General features: G+C 38.1%; 1 protein-coding gene across 2 annotated transcripts in view; it reads left to right on the top strand.

Moving 5' to 3' along the window:
- Positions 1 to 19,522, top strand: part of MAPK8IP1 (mitogen-activated protein kinase 8 interacting protein 1) — a 1,153,940-nt gene that overhangs the window by 659,326 nt on the left and 475,092 nt on the right. Inside the window, exon 3 of one of the 2 annotated variants that reach the window (XM_044082569.1) lies at positions 11,026 to 11,256. In XM_044082569.1, the coding sequence (XP_043938504.1) occupies positions 11,026 to 11,256 (231 nt within the window). Of the gene's footprint in view, positions 1 to 11,022; positions 11,257 to 19,522 lie in introns of both variants that reach the window. The other variant, XM_044082568.1, reaches the window with a different exon arrangement.

The following is a 19,522-nucleotide window of genomic DNA, read 5'->3' as shown; positions in this document are numbered from 1 at the left end:
CTAAAGCAGCAATTTACCTTTCTTACATAAATGCATGCTTTTATTATACCTTTATTTTATTTTATATTTGATTTATTTACCATTCGTTAAACTGCTAAGTGTCCAAGGCCCCTTTTTAGGCACATTTAAGTTGTTTAATTGTGCATCTGCATGCTTCATGTAAGTAGTGTGATTAAGGTAAACTGCATCAATCGCAGTCTGCCTGATAAGAGTATCCTGGTGCTGGAAGATGCAATGTCAACAAACTGCCTGAGCAACTAATGCTTTCAGCATGGTGCAGGCAATGTATCTTTGTGGACTGCATGTGTGGATGTATTACTCACTGAGATGACTGGGACCCACACTCACTCATTTCAACAGAATAGTTATATTATTATATATATATTTCTACAACTTGTTTCTTAGCTTGTTCCTGCATAAGAATTGGTATACATGGACTGTGTAAAACTTTGGTGGAATTAGTTTTTAACAAGATATTAGTTTAATGTATCACAGGTGTCCAGTTCCAGTTTAGAAACTTCTGTATCCAACTCTTTAACTTCCTCATTTGACTTGTTTCTAGTTCACTGTCAGCTTCTGCAACCAGTTTCACCTACACATGGTTATCACCACCTTTTCACAACAATCAAGGTCATTGATTTTTTTCTATCATTCGTAATGGTGTGTCAACAATCTGACACTATAACGCCACCTTTTCCCCAGTAGAAGACTTTTAACCATAAGAATTTTCTTCAGTTTATTTGTAAATGCAGCTTGAAATAATAGTTTTAATATTAGTGGTACAGCTGGACCCCTGTCTATTTTCTTGCCAAACTCTTTATCTTCCACCTGAACACTTACATTTCTCTGTCACTTGTAAAATAAAACACTGGGAGGTTCAGTTCTTAACCCTGATATACTTTTTACTTTTATCAGAAAGTCCTTTACCTTTTGTAAGCATTTGTACCTTACTTCTATATAGTCTTTTGATATGTTCTCATTTTGCTACTATTATAATATTTCACCTGTTTATACTTGCATATAATATTTCTCCTGTTTATACTTGCATCCATGAGATCTGTTTTATACCATTAGAACAATGACACTGTTTCCTTTTTATTTAGTCTGAAGCCTGCCAAATGACTTTGTGGATTGCTCCAGTTAGATTTATTTAAAAGAACAATTTTGGGTACTTGCGTATTATCACAACCAGATTGGGGACCAGGCATAACTCCTGATGTTATTGTGAAACAAGGGTTTTCTGAAGTGAACAGGGGTGTAAGGATTGCAAATCAATAGTGGTTCAACCTGTATGTGACACGGGAACAGGAACTGGTATGCAATTCGTCTTCTCGGGACTGTACATTACTGGAGCGCCATAATGTAAATTAAATGAACTGGGCAGATGAAAACATGCACCACTTTCTAGATAGATTCTTCCACAGTCAAAAGGAGTCAGGATTGGGTTTACTGTTAAGGAATATTCCTGTAGGGAAAAGCAATTAATCCCAACACACAAGTCATTGCAACACATCACACGGGGATTCTACCCTGTCTTGACCTGAAGGGTGTTACACAGGATTGCAGTGCTGTAAAACAGAAAGCATAAATAATGAAATGTAGATATCAATGCTGGTGCGGGACTCCACAAAATTCGGCACAGCTCAAACAGACAAAAATATATTTATTGTAATCCACACAATGAGAGTCAAATGATCTGGTTAAGCGCTTTCATCTGTATACTACAGACTTCATCAGAACCATGTAACAATTGAATCACACTTTTTAAATAGATGTTTTGGCGCCAGAATACTTTGAGGAGTTAAAATTCTTAAAGCAACATGTCAATATAAAAATAAATATATATATACATATATATCTCTTAGGTATTAATAAAATGTGTCAACAACCACATTAAAATAAATGTATTAAAATAAATATAATATGACTGATTGAACTAACAATATTAAAATGATTAGACTATTTTGTAAAAAAAAATATATATATAGAAAAATGTGGACAAAAAACTAAATTCAAATACTAAGTATGACACTATATCATACTTATCTAGATACTTTTATCAGTCATTCAAATGGGAGGTTCGCATCTCAAATATACAGGAAGACTACCTTCTCCAATGATTATATTGAGTTCAATAGTTTTCATCCACCTCATGTGTTTAAAAATGTTTTTAAAGGACAGTGCATAAGGGCAGCCCGTATGTCATCTACTAGGGAAGTGATGGAACAAGAACTTGATCGTATATTTAATATGTTCAAAATTAGGGGCTACCCTTTGACTCTATTGAGTGATGTAGTTAACTATGTTAAAAAACAATGGGGCACAAAATATTTACCCCTATTAGGCAGGTCATTTAATGAGGTCAATAAAATTACTTGTTCTTATAGTAACACACCGCTGCCATGTGACTACAACAATAGAGTTTGTGTTTTGATGTATACTCCTTATGTACAATATATTAGAGACATAGTTAAATAGCATTGGAATTTAATTAAGGTTAAAGATGATATAGGATCAATACTAGGAGGGAATCCCTGTTTCGTTCACAAAACAGCACCTAACATCAAAAAGTTATTGGAAATGGCAGTGAATAATATACATCTCAAAAGGAAATTATCAGGTACTAAAAAATGTGGGTCTTGTAAACAATGTAAAGCTATGAATGAAGTAGTAGGTATTAAATTAGAAGATATTAATAGGACATATATTAGATGCAGGGCAGGCAATTGTAACACAAAACAAGTAGTTTATATTGCCATCTGCAATGCCTGCCCAGCATTTTATATAGACAAAACTGAGAGAATTCTTAGGAAATCATATACGAGCATTATTATAAAATCAAGGTGAAAGACAAAAATAATGCATTATACAAAATTTGTCCATCAAAGGAGACACACATTATTTTAAATTTGCTATAATTGATCAAGTAGATTGTTTGTTACAAGGAGGGAGTTGGAAAGCCCTATTAGCCATGAAAGAGAGTAAATAGCAGATACTGACAGATGCCACCAGATATCCCAGCATCAATGAATGCATCAGTATCAAGCCATTCCTCATGATATAGTGTCATACTTAGTATTTGAATTTAGTTTTTTGTCCCATTTTTCTATATATATATATATATATATATATATATATATATATATATATATATTTTTTTTTTACAAAATAGTCTAATCATTTTAATATTGTTAGTTCAATCAATCATATTATATTTATTTTAATACATTTATTTTAATGTGGTTGTTGACACATTAATATATATATGAGATATATATGTATATATATTTTTATTTTTATATTGACATGTTGCTTTAACAATTTTAACTCCTCAATGTATTCTGGCGCCAAACCATCTATTTAAAAAGTGTGATTCAATTGTTACATGGTTATGATGAAGTCTGTAGTATACAGATGAAAGCGCTTAACCAGATCATTTGACTCTCATTGTGTGGATTACAATAAATATATTTTTCTCTGTCCGAGCTGTGCCAAATTTTGTGGAGTCCCGCACCAGCATTCATATCTACATTTCATTGTTCCAGAAAACATAAACACACACACATTGTACAAATAAGACACCAAAGCAATTAAGATAAATGGCTTCCATGCCTTATTTTAGCCCTGCATAAAGTCACAACAAAATAAAACATTTAAAATGCATTTCTAAAGAAACAGATTGATGAAAACCCCGACTACCCAGTGTTACAGGCAAGCTTGAATGGTATGCCTTAACCAATTCATAGTGTCCATTACAACCATAAAGAATGCAACCTGGAAGGCGGAATTTGGCCAGTTCTCCCATCCCTGTTGCAGAACTGAGGTGATAGGAAAGTGAATTGGACTTTAAACAAACCTTGCCACTACAGAATAAATGACTTTCGGCATAACATTAGGAAGTAGCACGACTTCTAAATCTGGTTGCGATAATACGCAAGTACCCAATTTTGTTTTGCGAGCTTCATTGCAAATATTACATATGAATGTGTCAAAGTCTCATCCAAACTCAAGAGTTCAGTGCACAGAGCTTCATCTGGAATTTAGATACAACAAATAAAATATATGTTAATTAAATATTTGGACCTAAAATGTCCTTTTAGAATTTCTCAAATTTGATATAAGCTTTGGAGGCTGAACTAAATTTCTTAGTCATCTGAATGCACTTGTACCATAAGAGTTTGCAGGATAGCTATGTGTTTGTCATCAAAAATGCCATTAACAATAAAAAAGTACTATGTGCTCAGTATATGCTAACCAATCTGTGTGGTGGGTGTAAACTGGGTGATTCTTTTTTCATTGTAGTACAGACAGCTTGCTCCTGACAACACACCCTATAACCTCGGCTCATACTGTAAACCAAGTACTTAAGGAGCTGGCTAGGAAGGGATGGAGGGTAGCAGTCAAGGCTTGCTCATCCATCCCTTAGGAGGGAGCCATTTAAGAAATGCTGCATGGTTTGCTGTCTATAACGAAGGCTCAGTAGTGCAATCACATGCAAAGAAACTCAGTGTTGTAAGGCTGACTGAGGAATACATCATCTTTAGCTGTGCAGCACAATATGTGAAAGCTTGGTAAAGCAATGGATTGTTCTGTAACAACCTCAAGTCAATAGGGGAATGGCTTTAAGGAGCATGAGAACAAATTCTACTAAACACTTGCTTGGATGGCTGCTAAGGTCAGTGCCTCTCAGCTCTCCTTCTTGGCATTTTACCAAGTCAGAGGTGTGGAGGAATGAATGTTCCAAGCTGGGACAAGACTTAATGATCTGGGGGAGGGAATGGAGGTCAAAACAATACAAAACAAACTGAGCAACCATATCTCAAAAATTAGACAAAGCACGAAAATGTTTTCCAGTTGATTTATTGAAATAGAAAACTTGGCTCCTAATAAGAATAACATGTTTTTGTAGTGTTTCTGACAACCTTTTCAGACATCGCCATATATTTAAGGCAAAAATTCTAAAATGTCTCTAATAGTTAATAATTATGTAGGGATTTTTGAAACAATTGTCCAGTGCTTGTTGAAAAGAGATTATGGTCAGTAAGTATTGGGCAGTTGTTTCAAAAATCCCTACATAAATATTAACTATTAGAGATATTTTACAATATTTGCTTAAGGATAATTGTTGGCTAAAAGGATCAAATACTTAAAATAATGAGCAGTTATTTCTAGTTTGAGTACAACATTCTTAAGTAAAGAAATTGTTAATATTTTTCAAGTAAATTGGTATTTAGTTATCCAGTACCACAAACTACCACATTTTTCCTAGTATGCTTGCTATCTCATATTACAACAGGCACATTTTTCCAAACATTTAGTTATAACTTACTACCTTTGCAGTAAAGGAAGCCCTCGTTCTTCTCCCTGTTACCCTATGACATGTACAAGTGCCATAGGTGTAATGTGTGTAAATAGACAGAAAGTGGTCAGAATTAGCTCATGAATTGTAATAAGTGTGAAATGAGGACGTACGCAAATTATGAAACTAAAAGAGTTGTGTATAATATATATTGTTCATGTAATCATTATTACACTGGGAACACAATCTGTTGTTTTAAATTGAGAACGCATGATCATTTACATGATGTTTCCATCTTACAGACGCAGAGGAAATATCTCTAGTCTAAGGTGTATGATTAAATTTCATTTAAGTATAAAGTAAACTATAGAACAGAATAAGATGCATTTAAAAAATAAGCTTTTTTATTATTATTAAATACGGTACAATGATGCCCTAGGGAATGCACCAATATTTCCTTATTATGTCACTTTTATATTTGTTTATCATTCTTGTTCTTATTTACTTATTAATCCAGTTAGAAGACAGTAAGTCAAGCTGTTAAACATTCTGTGGGGCAGTCAAAAATATTCACAATGCCACATCGCACCAATAAATATCAAAGATGTCGCAGTGTAATGATGCCAGATATTGCTTAGCTATGTATTAAGACCAGCATAGCTTTGGTTTTCTGGGAAAAGGGCTTTATAGTAAATAAGTGCAACCGTATTATTACCAGTAAGCGTGTTACTGAACTGGAATGGAATGGGCATGCTATGGGTAGTCACATGACAAATGTGACAAGAATAGTAAGACAGAGTGACCAAGAGTACGTGTGTTCACACATGCAATGGACTGTCTCATAGTTGCAACATGGGCAGTGTAAACAAGCTGCACAGCACCAGTAGAGCAAGTGGCCAACTCAGTTCATTGTATAAATGGGGAAGAAAGGAAAGGCAAAACAGGGGTAAGAGCAAGCAGAATGCGCCCAGAAGGGCAACCTTAGGAAAGGAAAATTGAGGGAAGAAAGGGCATATTGCATATTTTTTTTTGGGGGGGGGGTGTCCATTTTACGTTACTTAAGAAGAAAGCTGTGGAAGGTAACAAGGAACATCTGCAGGAAGGAAATAAGGTATAGGGAAGGTTTCAGAACAGACATATAAATATAAAGCAAAGGCAGGCAGGTTCTTATAAATACAAAAGGTGAGGGCAACATTGGGGGATACACACGTGCAGGAGGAGGAAAGCTGGTGGTATGGGGAATAAGGCAACAAATAGGATCTGTGAAATGGTTTGTAAGGAAGGAGAACATTATGATGGTAAGAGGCACTTGTCTGTCCAGTCCCGAGGAGACCCACCCCAGACATCAGATACTTCCATGACTGCTGTCATGATCAGGCTCTGCCCTGGTACTCTGATGTTTGGGACTAAATGGTCGCATTGGGTCCCAGATGAAATGTTGGCACTTTAAATGCCAAGTGCTGACCAACTCCAAGATTACCATACTTCACAGAAAAGGGAATGACATCTTGGACTTAGTACATGTAAGTCTGATCTTTTGGCCATTTAGTCTCTGCACTGCACTGTAGACCTGTGGTGTGTAGCAGCAACAGGGACAGATACAAACAGTAGATTGGGTGAGGTAACACAGAGCCAACATATGACAGGTTAAAGTTTAGTTGGCTTCGCATGACAAAGAATATAGAACAAGGGCATGACAGATTAATGCCTGATGTCCTGTGGCCCATGGTGGAGTCTTACTTTGGCCTATGCACACGTTCTACTAGACATGTCACAGGAAAATCAGTGATTCCTGTACATAGATCAGGGCATGGTCCTGTATAGAAAGGAATGCAAGAAGCACAGGCTGTGGAGAGCAATGCTGGACATCAGTGTAATGTTACAAGAGGGTGTTGAGTGGTAATGGGCACAGTGCTATGGTCAGTATAGTACATGGTGGGAATGGTCACAGAACAATATTAGACAAGTATGTAGCCAAATGGAGGGGGAAAGCTATTGCGTAGGGGTTAACCTTGGCTATTCATATGCATGAGCACCCGCACACACACCCACACACACACACACACACACACACACACACACACACACACACACACACACACACACGCGCGCACACACACACACACACACACACACACACACACACACATGTATACTGAGTGACATGAGTAACTCAGAGGTATAAATATGTTGTTATTGGCCCAGGAGAACAACATCAGTAAAATTCACCACCCCAGAGACTGTTACTGTAGTTCTATGCATGCATTGCTTGCATATCCTGAGAAAGATAATCCAGACAAGGTTTTACAGGACCAGATATGACAGCTGGTGATGCTGTGGGTGACCATCATAGGATAACACAGGTGTATGTCAGAATCACTGATATGATTACCTCATGCCAAGCCCAAGGAAAACACATTGCCAGATAGAGGTCCACCACAGGAGATGAACCACCAACCGAGAAGTAGTTGAAAAAGTTCCTGGAAACCTTGTATGAAGCAGGAGAGTGAACCCTCATGCTTGGTGGTGGCTTGTACATGGGAATTCAGACACTGATGATTGCCTGAGCATCCATAGAGGATGCAGCAGGTTAACAAGTTAGTAATAACATGTACCTATCAAGCTGCATACTGACATATGTGAGAGAATGAGTCACCAAGTAGAATACGTATATGTATTCTCCATGTACTTCAATGCTACAGCTTTGACAGCCAGCACCAAAAGGGATATATGCACCCTTGTGCTAATCACATACATAGCCTGTAGCACTCTGTGTGCTACAGTTTGGGGAGGGGGTGAAGCATATGTTCCAGCAATGCCACAGGTATGTTATATTTATGATTTCACAGATTCTATTGATGGTGGTGGTTGTGGAAAGAGGATCCAGCACAACAGAATGGCACATCCCTGATGTCAGCAGGTCATCTGTGGTTGATGATGGGGACAATGTGCACATAGCACAGTGAGATTATGCAGTGTCACTGTCAGTAACATTATCATGGGGGGGTATGATGATGATGGAGGGGCAGGCCAAACCTGAAGAATTACCTGTGTTTAGCTTTGGGCATCCTGTCAGTATGAACTCACCATAGTAACACAGGAGTTACCACCAGGGAAGGTATCTATCAGACACACTGTCTCATATCTGAGCACAATGTCCATAGGAGCCATGACTCCCGCTCTTTGTGACACTTGGGTATCCCACTTGGATCAGTCAGCAGTACTACAAGTCAGTTATCCAGGGACAGTCACTATGAAGTCTATATTAGAAACAGTGAGCATGCTTCATGGCCTGTGGAAGGATGTGGCAGTGATGTGGACCCATCTGCAGTGTGTGTGTGTGTGTGTGTGTGTGTGTGGGGGAGGGTGTAATTCAACATTGGAGGACTGGTTCTGAAAATGGCCACACCTGCTCCTGAGCTATAGCATAATAGCGCGAGTGAAACTTGTGGACAGCAAGAAATCCTGTCAGTCAGAATAGATGAGTGCTGTATCACATTTTGTAGAGTTTATAAGTCTCCGAATTGCTCTTCCATGTTTGATTTTTGTCATCTCCATGGACAGTGAGTCTCATTATCATGATGGCACTCATTTGCATGCCATTATGCAAGTGATTTGCATAAAAAGACTACAACACTATTTTTTCTGTAGCACAACTACACAACTTGTGTCTCTGAATCCCCCCTCACTCCCTCCCTAAATGCTGCTGCTTCATTATGTTATTTTACAGAACACCATTAACTAATGTTTTTCTGAGTGTCTCTTCCTGTTTCATGGAAATAATTTTCAGTGTTTCTTCTTGTTTGGACTTTGGTTTATGCAATTTTCTATTTATCACAAAAATAACTAGTTTATCCATTGTCACACATTTTCTTGTTGTAGCATTTTAATAAAAGGACACAGAGACATGTTGTTTTCTGAAAAGCATACTTTATGATACTTGCTAGAGCAGTTCAAAAGTATATATCTAACTCTAAACTCCCTGCTACCCACAGAAGTCCCAAGGTACCAAAAGCAGTTCAATACAGCCCAGAAGATGTTTATGGTTTTTTTCATATAAAAATGTAGGAATGTGGGATGATGGCACAAGAGTGAATTAAGAAGGGTTTTTTGATGGAGGCTGTGGAAACATGGATAAGATACAGTTGTGGAATTCAGAAATAAACAGGGGGAGTACAAAAATATCATAAATGTATTGGAGAAGGTCAAGTCTCAGTTTTGTCCCATATCTTGTAATAATAATCGTAATAATAGTAATAATAATAATAAGCTGATAAAGTGGAATAGTGAAGCCATGTGATATTTCAATTTATGGCTGTGGTGGTGTAGTGGTTAGCATTGTTGCCTCACAGCAAAAGGTTCCCCGGGTCAATTCTCAGCTGGAGCACCTTCTGTGTGGAGTCTGCTTGTCTTCCCTGCAGGCAAGTGAGTTTTAAAGACATGCAGGCAGGTGCGTGTTTGTGTGTGCCTTCTGTGAAGGTTGGGCATTGGGCTGGCAACTTGACACCGTAAAAACTTCACTGCCAATCAATCTATGGACCGGTGATCCACTATGGTGACCCCATCACTGGGAAAAGCTGAAAGACATTGCTTTTAATCCGGATGGATATAGTGTGATGACACAGCTACAGCTTCTTCTATTATAGACACACAATAAATGTCGAGGATAATACAGTATGCTGAATAACACACATTTTTATTCTACTCATTTAGGAAAGCCCAAGAAAAATTCAGCATCTAGTTCAACGAGACAATGAAAGCTAGGTTGCTTTCCCAGGTCAGGCAGCGAGTTAGCCCTAAAGTAGTAAACTAGTAAACCACATTGATCAATGTATACTAGTTATATTAGTCTTGGAGCACTTGTGTTAGTCACCGAATACAATACTGTGCTGGATATATGTTCAATATATTAGTTTTTGTTAAATAATTTTGAACACAGTAGTCACTGTACAAATGTACTTTTCTAAACAAGGAACTAGAACAGTTAGTGAAAACTGAATGTTTACTTGATTGAATCCTGTTAAATAAAGAGATATGAAAAAACAAAACAAAAAGAAGAAAAGCAGAAAAAAAGTCTCCAAGAGCCACATGATTATGTAGTTTGTGATTAAAGCAAGGGAGTAGCCAGAGGATATTTAACTGGCCGCAGTCCGATGCAATGAAAATGACTACCGTCATGCATATTACTGGAATCACAGCTCTTAGATGTGCAAGATGCCAGACATTGCCACTCAAAATGTAGAGAAGGCATTTACTAGTAACTTTAACTAGAAAGCAAACAGCACAGTAAAAACAGGCTGCTGTGTGCATGCAAAATGTTTTATTGATGACCCAGTATCATATGCCACATTTTTTTTTGTTTGAAATGCATAATGAATGGATGTCAGTCTCTTTCAGGGTAGAACAGAGAATATTCATGAAGCAAAATGAGTGACCGCTACTCAGAATGCATTACAGCTGAAAGACATGACTAGGCTACCAGTTTATTCATAAACACACTCTGTGACAGGGCTAATTGACTTATTGGCTTATGCATAACATGTTACTGTGCTTTTCAGTTTTCTTGGGGGAGGTGGGTCGGTGGCTCAGTATCTGTGTGCAGCACTACATTTGAACAGCAAGACTTAAGTGGAAACTGTGTCTGTATTCCAACTTCCTTCTGTTTCATTATGTGGTGTGACTGAATGACCTTGTTCTCCAATCCCTCTCTTTTGTTTTCCTAGCAGAGTCACATGAGTCTGGAGGCCAATAATGTGTCAGCAGGGTTTGGTGGTGAGCTGAGCCGGATCCAGGCAGAGATGTTGCAGCTAGACCTGATTGATGCTGTAGACGAGATCCCTGAGGAGGAGGAAGCAACGACAGATCCAGTGAAAGAGCCTCCCCCTGTTACTATGGATACGTACCGGCCTAAACGACCCACCACCCTAAACCTCTTTCCACAAGTGCCCCGCACACAGGTAAGTGTACAGACTTTACTAAAATTATTGTCAACAGCAGTAACTAACAACAAGTGTTTGTGTATGCCTCTGTGTGGCCGGGGGTGGAGCTGATGATTTTTTTTTTCAGTCCCTTTCCAGAAATTCTTAATTATCTGTTAATGTTCACTAAAAGGCAATCCATTTTAAGCAAAAAATGAACAGGCAATCAATGGCTTATAGTCTGAGAATAAAAAGTAAATTGCTTTGAAATACTGCTCACAATTTGTGAAGTTTTTTTTTGTGTGTCTTTGATTTTTAACAAACATGACAGCAACTCATTTGCAGTTTTGTAGGAGAACATTTCTGTCCCCTTCTTGTGCTACCTGCCATCATACATACGTGTAATTATAAACCAGCATGTGGAAGGTGACAGATTCAGATTCCTGGCAACTGTATTTCAGAGTGAACACAAGGTTTTCTTAGAAGGGTTATCAGGCACAGTGACTAATAGTATAGGGCAGATGACCGTCTGTGTCTCTTAATATGATCATCAAGGGCTTGGCCATTTATAAGGGAGGATACATTGTAAGGACAGTATGTATTCTACTCTGAAGTAAACTATTTTTTTAAATAAAAGCAAGAATTTGTGCAATATTTCATTTATTTTTGTGGGATAAACATATACCTTTTTTCCCCTAATTTTTAATAAAATATTGAGAAGCACTACTGTATCATGTATAAACATAGTACTTATGTCAACTTGTGCATAGAGACACATAAGTTATGTGCGTATATGTGTGGTTGTTTATTGTGCATCTTACTGATATATACTCATACTATCTTGTCTCTGTAATGTGTTGCATGTTTAACACGCAGAAGAGTGCAGAATGTTGCAGCTTAGACACTGGTGGAAATGGCCACCAGACCCAGCCCTCATATTCAGGTTCCTCTTGTTTACAAACTCCACAAGTTCAGTTTTATTCCCCAGCCTCCCATCCCCGCACTATTTTTATTCTGTGCTCTTCTAAGTTAGCCCAGTCATGCTTCTGGCTCCAGACCTGCTAGAAGTATATACTGTTGATCCACCCAGCCACCCTTCCACTGAAAAAAAATATTTCTCATGTTGCACCTTGTCCTTTGCCATTTAATCTTACATTCTGCCTTTTTTCTCCCTCTTTTTTTTATTTTTTTTAAATACTAAACCCATAAGATACAAATTATTTTCAGGGCTGACCTGGGAACCATGCCTGTAGGTGACTTGCTCAGATTCAAACAGAGGGACTAAGGGAATTTAACTCAGGACTACAACATGATACATTTTAGAAGATGATAATCATAATTCTTGTTGCTAATGTGCTAGACAGTTTTGAAGACAGGCTGCCTTATATCTTTTTATAAGTTATGCTACCCTTCTGGGTCCGATTTATGATGCTCTAGCAGTGGATGAAGGTATTCCTTACTCATATCCTCACTGCCTCTCCTCTTTAAAAGCATATGCAAACTTTAAGCAAATTATACTATTGCACTTGTCTAAGGCAGCTCATCATGTTTGCTTCCTTTTTGAATAACATTCATTTTGACTTAGTTGCTATAGTGATGTCCTGCACATCAGGAAACTATAGGCTTATGTGGTGTTGCTGCAACAACCATTCCAGAAAAAATCAGCATCTCTTTTTCTTTCACAGCTAGAATGCTGTCTTTCACTCTCTGTCTTGTCACTATATTTTTTTTAAACTTCCACTCACTGCTGTCTGGTCTGTAAGTCAAAATAACACTGGTGGATCCATTTCTGATTTGTCAAGTCTTAATATGGTTTTCACATTTTTTTTAAGAAATCTTAATTCCCACAGTCTAAAAACACTCTTTCATTGAAACTTGGCCATATTGTCGTTTTCTCTGTACCTCCCTCAAAGATTCCAAAGTGCTACCAAAAGGGAAGAACTTGTCTTTTGTCATCTCCTTGACAGTATTCTATTTTTTGGTCATATTTCTTTTTACAAACGTTTTCGAAGTAAAACAAAATGTAACTGGTCCAGTAGGTAGTTGAAATATACAAAACAAAAACAAAACAAGCAAAGAAAAAAATTGTACTAGTTAACTGAAGAGAAAAAATAAACCATTTGCAGAGTTTTTAAAACACCTGTTCTACAGCTGCTCGAGCCTCAGCTGCTCAAATTCCACTGGCTTTCAGACAGGGACTTGAATGACTATAAGCCCATCTGCCCAGCTGCCCCAACAGGTGCTTGAACATGAATTCAGAGATGCAGCTGCCGCAACAATTGGACGCAAGTGAGTGCTCACTGAAGAACAGGTAAGTGGGGAAGGGAAACAGGGAAGGGGATTTTACATTTAGGGAGGGGAGGGGGATTTTGGTTAATGGAGCATGAGGAGGAAATCAGAAACTTAGGGTTAGGGAGGGGGAGGGCATTTTGGGTTTAGGGAGTGGTTGGAGGTAATGTTAGGGGTATGGAGGGGAAGGGGATTTTAAGTTTAGTGAGTGATCAGGAGTTCAGGGTTAGGGGTGGGAGGAAGATTTTAGGTTTAGGAAGCAATCAGAAAATATTAGAAGGTTAGGGTTAGGGAGGTCAGGGGATTTTAGGTTAACAGAGCAAATGAGGGGATTGGAGGGTTAGGGTTAGGGAGGTCAGGGGATTTTAGGTTAACAGAGCAAATGAAGTGATTGGAGGGTTAGGGTTAGGGAGGTCAGGGGGATTTTAGGTTAACAGAGCAAATGAGGGGAAAGGAGGGTTAGGGTTAGGGAGGGAAGAGGGATTTTAGGTTAACAGAGCAAATGAGGGGAGTGGAGGGTTAGGGTTAGGGAGGGAAGAGGGATTTTACTTTTAAGGAGTATCAGGAGATTAGGATTACAAAGGGGAGGGGGGTTTTAAGTTTAGGGACCGATTGGAAATTTAGGTGTAGGGACTGGATAGGAGTTTTTAGGGCTAGCGCTAGGATTCTGAAAGGCATAGTTAGCCTTTCTTAATTTTACATGGATCAGCTTACTGGGAAAACATGACTGAGCAGCAGCAGGGAAATGTGTCATGAGTTAATGGTACGTGAGCACTTGTGGACCTTTTTAAAATAGAAAGTAACAAACTTATCAAGTACAATAATTGAATATAACATAAAAGTCCAGGTCCAGGTCAGACTAAGTTTATGAAAATTGAATGTAAACTTCTCTACGGCACTTTCCAGTCTGTGAATTTTTTTCTTAGGTTTTGGAGACAACTTAATAGCATTTAAATAATTTGTTTTATTTGAGGAAAATGTTTTTGAGGAAATGTCTTGCAGATTAGTCCAGTGAGTGTTTTTGTAGAATTTTACTAAATCAGGAGCAGCTATAAACAATAATTCATTAACTTTCCCTGTAAAAGTCAACCCAAATTTTAGGATAAACTAATGCCACAACAAATCAATTGCTTAGAGCAATATTAGAATCAGAATTACAATAAAAAGTGTGAAAACAGTTTCCTCTTTCCAGACAGAAATGTCAGCATACTCCAAGAAATGAAAAGCTGCAACAAACTTAATTAGACTGAGTTGTCATAAGGGGTTTGGAATGATGTTCAAAGTCTTCACTTCACAGATAAAAGATGCATGATTTGATTCTAACCTCAGGTTATTGGCTAGGCTTAAAATGGACCCTCGGGGCAGTTAGCCTAGTATTCACCTATGAACCTATGAACAATACCTATGCAAGGAGAACACTTTTGTGAATAAACCTGTCTGGCATAATGTCACCTTGATGGACCAACAAAGAACAAACTGAAACCAAGTACAGCAAAAGTGAACCTACTTTGGATCCATCTCAGGCCTAACCAGCACTGGCTACATTCAAAAATTATCTGAAACAGAATTAATGCATTCATAATATAATTTAGAATTGTGATTAATACCAGTAGCCTAACTAAACTAATTATGAAAACAGTTCTGAAAGTATCCACATTCAATGACTGTTCATAAAATACACTAGGTCAAAACAAAATGTCTTCTCTACCCATAAACAACAAAACTAAAATATGAGGTTCATTGACACTAAGGTCATATATAAGGAAGAGACTGCAAGATAGAAAATAAAATGTTGGACTTATAGAAATGCTATTTTAATAAAACAAAGCTTTCGGGAACACAAATCCCTTCATCAGTGTGTATAAAATACAATATGAAAACTTCCATTTAAATACTAAAACAAGCAAAATCACATGGTATAAGCCCCCCATGAGAATACAGACATGATTAAAAACAATCAACACATCAAAAGGCCTTTAGTACAAAGTTAAAGTGCACTTAGTAATAGCTTACTTAAGAGACATTTGCTTTAACCTCAGAACTGGTTTTAATGTAACCACCGCGGTGGTGGTGCTGCGGTAGCCTTGTCGCCTCACAGTAAGACACTGTCCCGTTCGATTCTCAGCTAGAGCATCTTCTGCATGGAGACATGCATGAATAGGCGTACCTTCGTTGAAGGTTGTGCGTCAGGGCTGGTAACCCGGCACGTAAAAATCAACTACCAATCATTAGCGGACTGGAGTTCCGCTGTGGCAACCCCTAACCGGGAAAAGCCGAAAGACACACACACAATTGTGTTGAAACCAGGAGAAGAATCAGCTTTCAAATGCAAGATCCATTCATAGTCATCAGTTCTAACTTGTTATTATGGTCACCTCCTCTTATAATTTTACTAAGGTTTGCATCACTCTGAACCTCTGTGTATGCTCTGGGCCACTATCTATAACATGCTTAGCAACAAGATTGGTTAATCCTTTCCTTCTAATATCAGAGTGATGCTCAATAATACGGTCCCTTAGCCTCCTAGTTGACTTTCCTACATAGAAGGAGGAACAGGAAGAACACATCACTAAATATTCTATAAAAGCTGTATTACATGTGGCACAAGACTTGAACAAATATTTCTTTTTAGTTACTGGGTGAATAAACTCACTGTCCTGACTTATAAACTTACAGGTAGAACAATTTAGACATGGAACAGTTCCTTTCTTATTAAAATTTACATGGGGAATGGTTAGCTTCATATCCTTGTAACAGAGATGTTGTTTTAAGTTCCTACAATTCCTAAAAGCAAATTTGGGTTTATTACTGATATACTTATCTATCTCTGGCATTGCTTTTAATATAACCCAGTTCTTGGCAATGATACCCATTACAGCATGTGAAGCTCTATTATAGCTCATAATGTACCTAATCTCCCAATTTTGCTTGCTACTACCTATGCTGTTCCCATCTATTGGATTCAAGAAATAAGGTTTAGCACTATTATCTCTTTCACCTAAAACTTCCTGTTTCATATTTTCCAAGAGACGCTCATGATAGCCCCTGATTTTGAAATCACACATCTCTTTCATTTGACAAAGGCATCTATCCATATCAGTATTATTCTTACTGACTCTCAAAAGTTGGCTCTTTACAATTCCCTTAAATATATGGCCCGGTTGCATACTCTTACAATGTAAATACCTGTTCACCTGCACATCTTTTTTATATATTGTAGTATTCCCATTCTTAATCAAAGAAACATCTAGAAACTGTATATTGTCCTTAGAGAAGTTCATCTTAAATTTTAAAAAATCTGTCGTAGTGTCTATATAAGCCACAAACCTAAGCAACTCCTGTTCATTGCCATCCCATATTAAAAAGACATCATCCACAAATCTCTTAAAGAATGTAATCTTGTTATAATACCATAAATCATTATTAAAAATAAATTCAGATTCCATCTACGCTGAGGTCTGATGGAAAGGTTGTTTATCAAACAAGAAAACATTAGTCGTATGAACGATGTATCTCCCATGCCTAACCATACTCTCATGTACTGCCTCTATTCCATAATCATGGGGGACGACAGTAAAAAGAGAACTGATGTCTAAGGTAACTAAAAAAAGTCTGTACTTTGATTCAAAGAGTGCCAAACATAAAGTTTCTGCATAAAGTCCCCACTGTCTCATATAAAGCTTCTTACATTTCCCAATAATGGTTTCACGGTACTTTCCAAATATAACGAGATGGGTTCTGTGACCTATCCCTTTCCAGAGACTATGGACCTCATTGGTGGTTGTGTCAGATGTTTATGCACTTTGAGCAGTCCATAAAGTACAGGGCTTAATGGGCAAGATATAGTAAAATAATTATATAATTCTAGAGTAATATCACCCATGAATTGCAAGTCATAAACACAGCTATTCACTCTGAAAAATCAAACTTATAAGAGTAGCAGAATCGATTTTATGAAACACAGTATTATCAGAAAGTAAATCATTCATGGTTAGGCATGGGAGATACATCTCAAGACAGATAGAAACTATCTGTGAGCTGCTGGACATCGTCCTTACGACTAATGTTTTCTTGTTTGATAAACAACTTTTTCATCAGACCTCAGAGGTAGTCATGGGGGCATCTGTAGCCAATACCTATGCAAATCTAGCCCTGAGTAGATGGAATCAGAATTTATTTTTAATAATGATTTATGGTATTATAACAAGATTACATTCTTTAAGAGATTTGTGGATTATGTCTTTTTAATATGGGATGGCAATGAACAGAAGTTGCTTAAGTTTATGGCTTATATAGACACTACGACAGATTTTTTTGAAATTTAAGATGAACTTTTCTAAGGACAATATACAGTTTCTAGATGTTTCTTTGATTAAGAATGGGAATAGGATTGATATTGCAATATATAAAAAAGATGTGCAGGCGAATAGTTACTTACATCGTAAGAGTATGCACCCGGGCTGTATATTTAAGGGGAATTGTAAAGAGCTAACTTTTGAGAGTCAGTAGGAATAATACTGATATGGATAGATACATTTGTCAAATGAAAGAGATGTGTGATTTCAAAATCAGGGGCTAAGATGAGTGTCTCTTGGAAAATATGGAATGGGAAGTTTTAGGTGAAAGAGATAATAGTGGCTAAACCTTTTTTCTCTAATCCAATAGCTAGGTTCATAGGTTGGTACGAGGCTATCAGTCCTAGAGCCTATAAAAGCCTAGCCATAACAATTCCCTGGATATTTCTTCCCACAGTATTTACTTCCCTGGACCCCTGTCTAGCAGGGCCACTGACGTGATCCCCAGGGTGAATTTCCTATCTTGCCATCCAATTGCCAAGGTTCCTTCTGAAGAGGTCCAAGGAGGTGCTCTGCTTGACATGTATGGGCAGTCTATTCCAGAGTATGGGGAGTCTCTGGGTCAGGAACCTATCCCTCTAGCATGTTTTGTTCATTGTGATGACAAGGTTTAGATCCCTGGAGTGTGTGGTTCTAAGGGATTGGGATTTCTCTAAGTGGAGCATGTCCAACAGCTCAGGGTTTGACATGGCCTTGTATGTTAAGCAGAGATTGCCTCTGAGTAGACGATATGTCACAGAGTATAGCTGGAGTTTTTTTAGATGGTCAGCATAGGGCATCTGCTTTAGGTCTGTGATACTTTTAGTGAGGTATTTCTGCGGCCTTTCCAGCTATTGCAGATGTCTTGTGAGGTACATATCAAATGGGGTGTTGTACTGTATAATGGGTCTAATGAGGGATGAGTACAGTGGGACAATGACCTCCTTTTTGTCTGGATGAAAAGCCCTTAGTGATGAGGTGTGCCACACAGAAGGATTTCCTGACTGTTGTGGCAATGTGGTTATCGAAGGTGAGACCACTGTCCACCTGTGTCCCAAAGTCTCTCATCACACTTTCTGTGTTTAGTGTACTGCCACCTATGTGGTAATTCATGGGTACATGGTTTTTCCCAAGGGGGATAACTATACATTTCTTGGCATTAAGCTTGAGCCCATGGCTCTGGCACCAAGCATCTGTTTCTGTAAGGCCCTTTTGTAGAATATACACATCATTTGGGGATTCAATAATGGCTCCCAGTTTGCAGTCATCTGCAAACTTTGTTAGCCAGAGTCCCTTAGTGTTGGCCTGTACCTCAGAGAAGTAGATGCCAAACAAGAGAGGTCCCAGGACTGAACCCTGAGGTACTCCACTTGTCACTTGTCTGGAGCTGGATTTTGAGTCAGCTACTTTTACAGTCTGGGTTCTGTCAGTAAGCCAATTGGCAACCCATCGAGTGACGTACGTATTTATGCCCAGCTTAGTAAGTTTATCTATGATTCCAGAGAGGGGGATGGTTTTGAAGGCCTTGGTGAGGTCCAGATAGGCTGTGTGGACCGCCTTACCCTTGTCCACAGCTCTGGAGACTGATTTGAAGAAATTAATCAGGTTCAGGAGACAAGATCGGCCCTTCATGAACCCAAACTGGGTGAGGTCCAGTGTTTGAAGGTTGCCAATGTCTTTGT

Source organism: Protopterus annectens, chromosome 9.part0 (genome assembly GCF_019279795.1).
Source record: "Protopterus annectens isolate FY-2018-M chromosome 9.part0, PAN1.0, whole genome shotgun sequence".
Taxonomy (NCBI): domain Eukaryota; kingdom Metazoa; phylum Chordata; order Ceratodontiformes; family Protopteridae; genus Protopterus; species Protopterus annectens.
The sequence above is the reverse complement of the archived record's forward strand: the minus strand, read 5'-3'. Positions and strand labels throughout refer to the sequence as shown.